The sequence below is a fragment of the Bison bison genome, unplaced genomic scaffold (genome assembly GCF_000754665.1).
Source record: "Bison bison bison isolate TAMUID 2011002044 unplaced genomic scaffold, Bison_UMD1.0 scf7180017864043, whole genome shotgun sequence".
Taxonomy (NCBI): Eukaryota; Metazoa; Chordata; class Mammalia; order Artiodactyla; family Bovidae; genus Bison; species Bison bison.
This window is the reverse complement of record NW_011494615.1, coordinates 3,553,645-3,555,132: the sequence shown is the minus strand read 5'-3', so window position 1 is coordinate 3,555,132 and position 1,488 is coordinate 3,553,645. Positions and strand designations below refer to the sequence as shown.

The 1,488-nt window shown below is 63.1% G+C and overlaps 1 protein-coding gene across 2 annotated transcripts in view; it reads left to right on the top strand.

The window, feature by feature from the left end:
- The window catches only part of DLEC1 (deleted in lung and esophageal cancer 1), a 93,108-nt gene that overhangs the window by 87,696 nt on the left and 3,924 nt on the right, over positions 1-1,488 (top strand). For both annotated transcript variants that reach the window (XM_010835507.1, XM_010835508.1), the window contains 4 exons: positions 106-176; positions 873-1,075; positions 1,155-1,265; positions 1,361-1,486. In XM_010835507.1, the coding sequence (XP_010833809.1) occupies positions 106-176; positions 873-1,075; positions 1,155-1,265; positions 1,361-1,486 (511 nt within the window). The remainder of the gene's footprint in view (positions 1-105; positions 177-872; positions 1,076-1,154; positions 1,266-1,360; positions 1,487-1,488) is intronic.

The window sequence follows — 1,488 nt, the reverse complement described above, 5'->3', positions numbered from 1 at the left end:
CAGGGTGAAGACAGGGTGAACCTCCTCCCTGCCCAAGCCCCGGCCCTCCTCTCTGAGGTGAATCGGCCTGCGAGGTGTGCGCTGATCCTGGTCCCCTGCCTCCAGGTTCGGCACCCGGGTCTCTGGAGGAGACCCAGTCACCCGGATCCTTCGCCTGAATAATTCCAGCCCCTGTGGTGAGACGCTCATGAGAGAAATTGGGGCTCTTGCTACAGGCTGTGCCAGGTGGGGGCCAGGATGGGAGGGCAGCTAATGGCCCACAGCCTGGACCCTGGAGTCCAGTGGGCCTGAGGTACGGAGAGAGGACCTCAAGGGCTAAGGTGGGGAGTGGCCAAGCCGGTCAGGGGTCGTCAGAGCCACTTCCACCTTGAGGCCAGGACTTGGCTTTGCCTGTGGGACCTGGTGTCTTCCACTGTGCCTGGGCCAGACGCCCGCCCTGGCCACATTCACTTGGTGTTGGACAGAACTTGCAGAGGACACCTTTTCCTTTCAGCCAGCAGCCCCTGTGCCGCTTGCTGGGAGCTAAAGGATGGAGGGGGAGAAGGCAGGGGCTGCACGGGTGGGAGGAGCCAGGAAGTCAGCAAATAGGCCAGAAGGAAAAGCGGCTGTAGGGAGAGCACAGGGAGGCCTGGCTTTGTGCATTTGGACATGAAAGCTGGTCTTGGGACCCGGAGGACAAGGGGTGATGGAGCCGACGGCATAAGCCTGTAGACTTGAAACAAGAATTGCCTGGAAGTGACATGGGGAAACGAGGCCCCCACCAGTCTGTCCGGGAGAACTGGTGGCCTCTGGGGCCTGCAGGGAGTGAGGCCCAGGCAGGAGTCGTCTTCTCTTTCCTTACTCCTCACCCCTTTCCCCTGCATCTGCCCCAGACATCCGCCTGGACTGGGAGACCTACACTCCAGAGGACAGGGAGGACCGGCTGCTGGAGCTGCTGGTGTTCTATGGGCCGCCCTTCCCGCTACGTGACCACGCTGGGAATGACCTCCTGTACCCCGAGACCCCGGAGAGCAGCGGCTCCTTCTGGTCCCCAAGTCCCTCCGAGTCTGAGTCCAGCCGTGAAGCCACCCCATCTGTGAGCAGGGGTGGCAGGTGGGCTCCTGGGCCAGGTCAGTGGGTCTCAAGCTGAGCCTCAGCGACTCCCTTGACCATAGGCCGAGGGCAGCTCCAGTGCTGGCGCCCCCCAGAAGATCATCTCAGTCATCCTGCGAGGGCATGAGGGGGTGCCCTCTGACCACCTGTTCTCCATCAGCCCCAAGCAGGTGGTGAGTGGGTGGGGCTGGGAGCTTCGGGGAGCGTCCCCCAAGCAAGGCTGGGGAGGGGGGCGGTTGTCCAGCGCTGAGGCTGCTGTGTCTGCCAGGTGGTCCCTGCGGGGGGCAGCAGCACCATCCACATCTCCTTCACACCCGTGGTGCTGGGCCCTGGCGTCCTGCACAAGGTGGAGTGTGTTGGCTATGCCCTGGGCTTCTTGAGCTTGGACGATGAGGT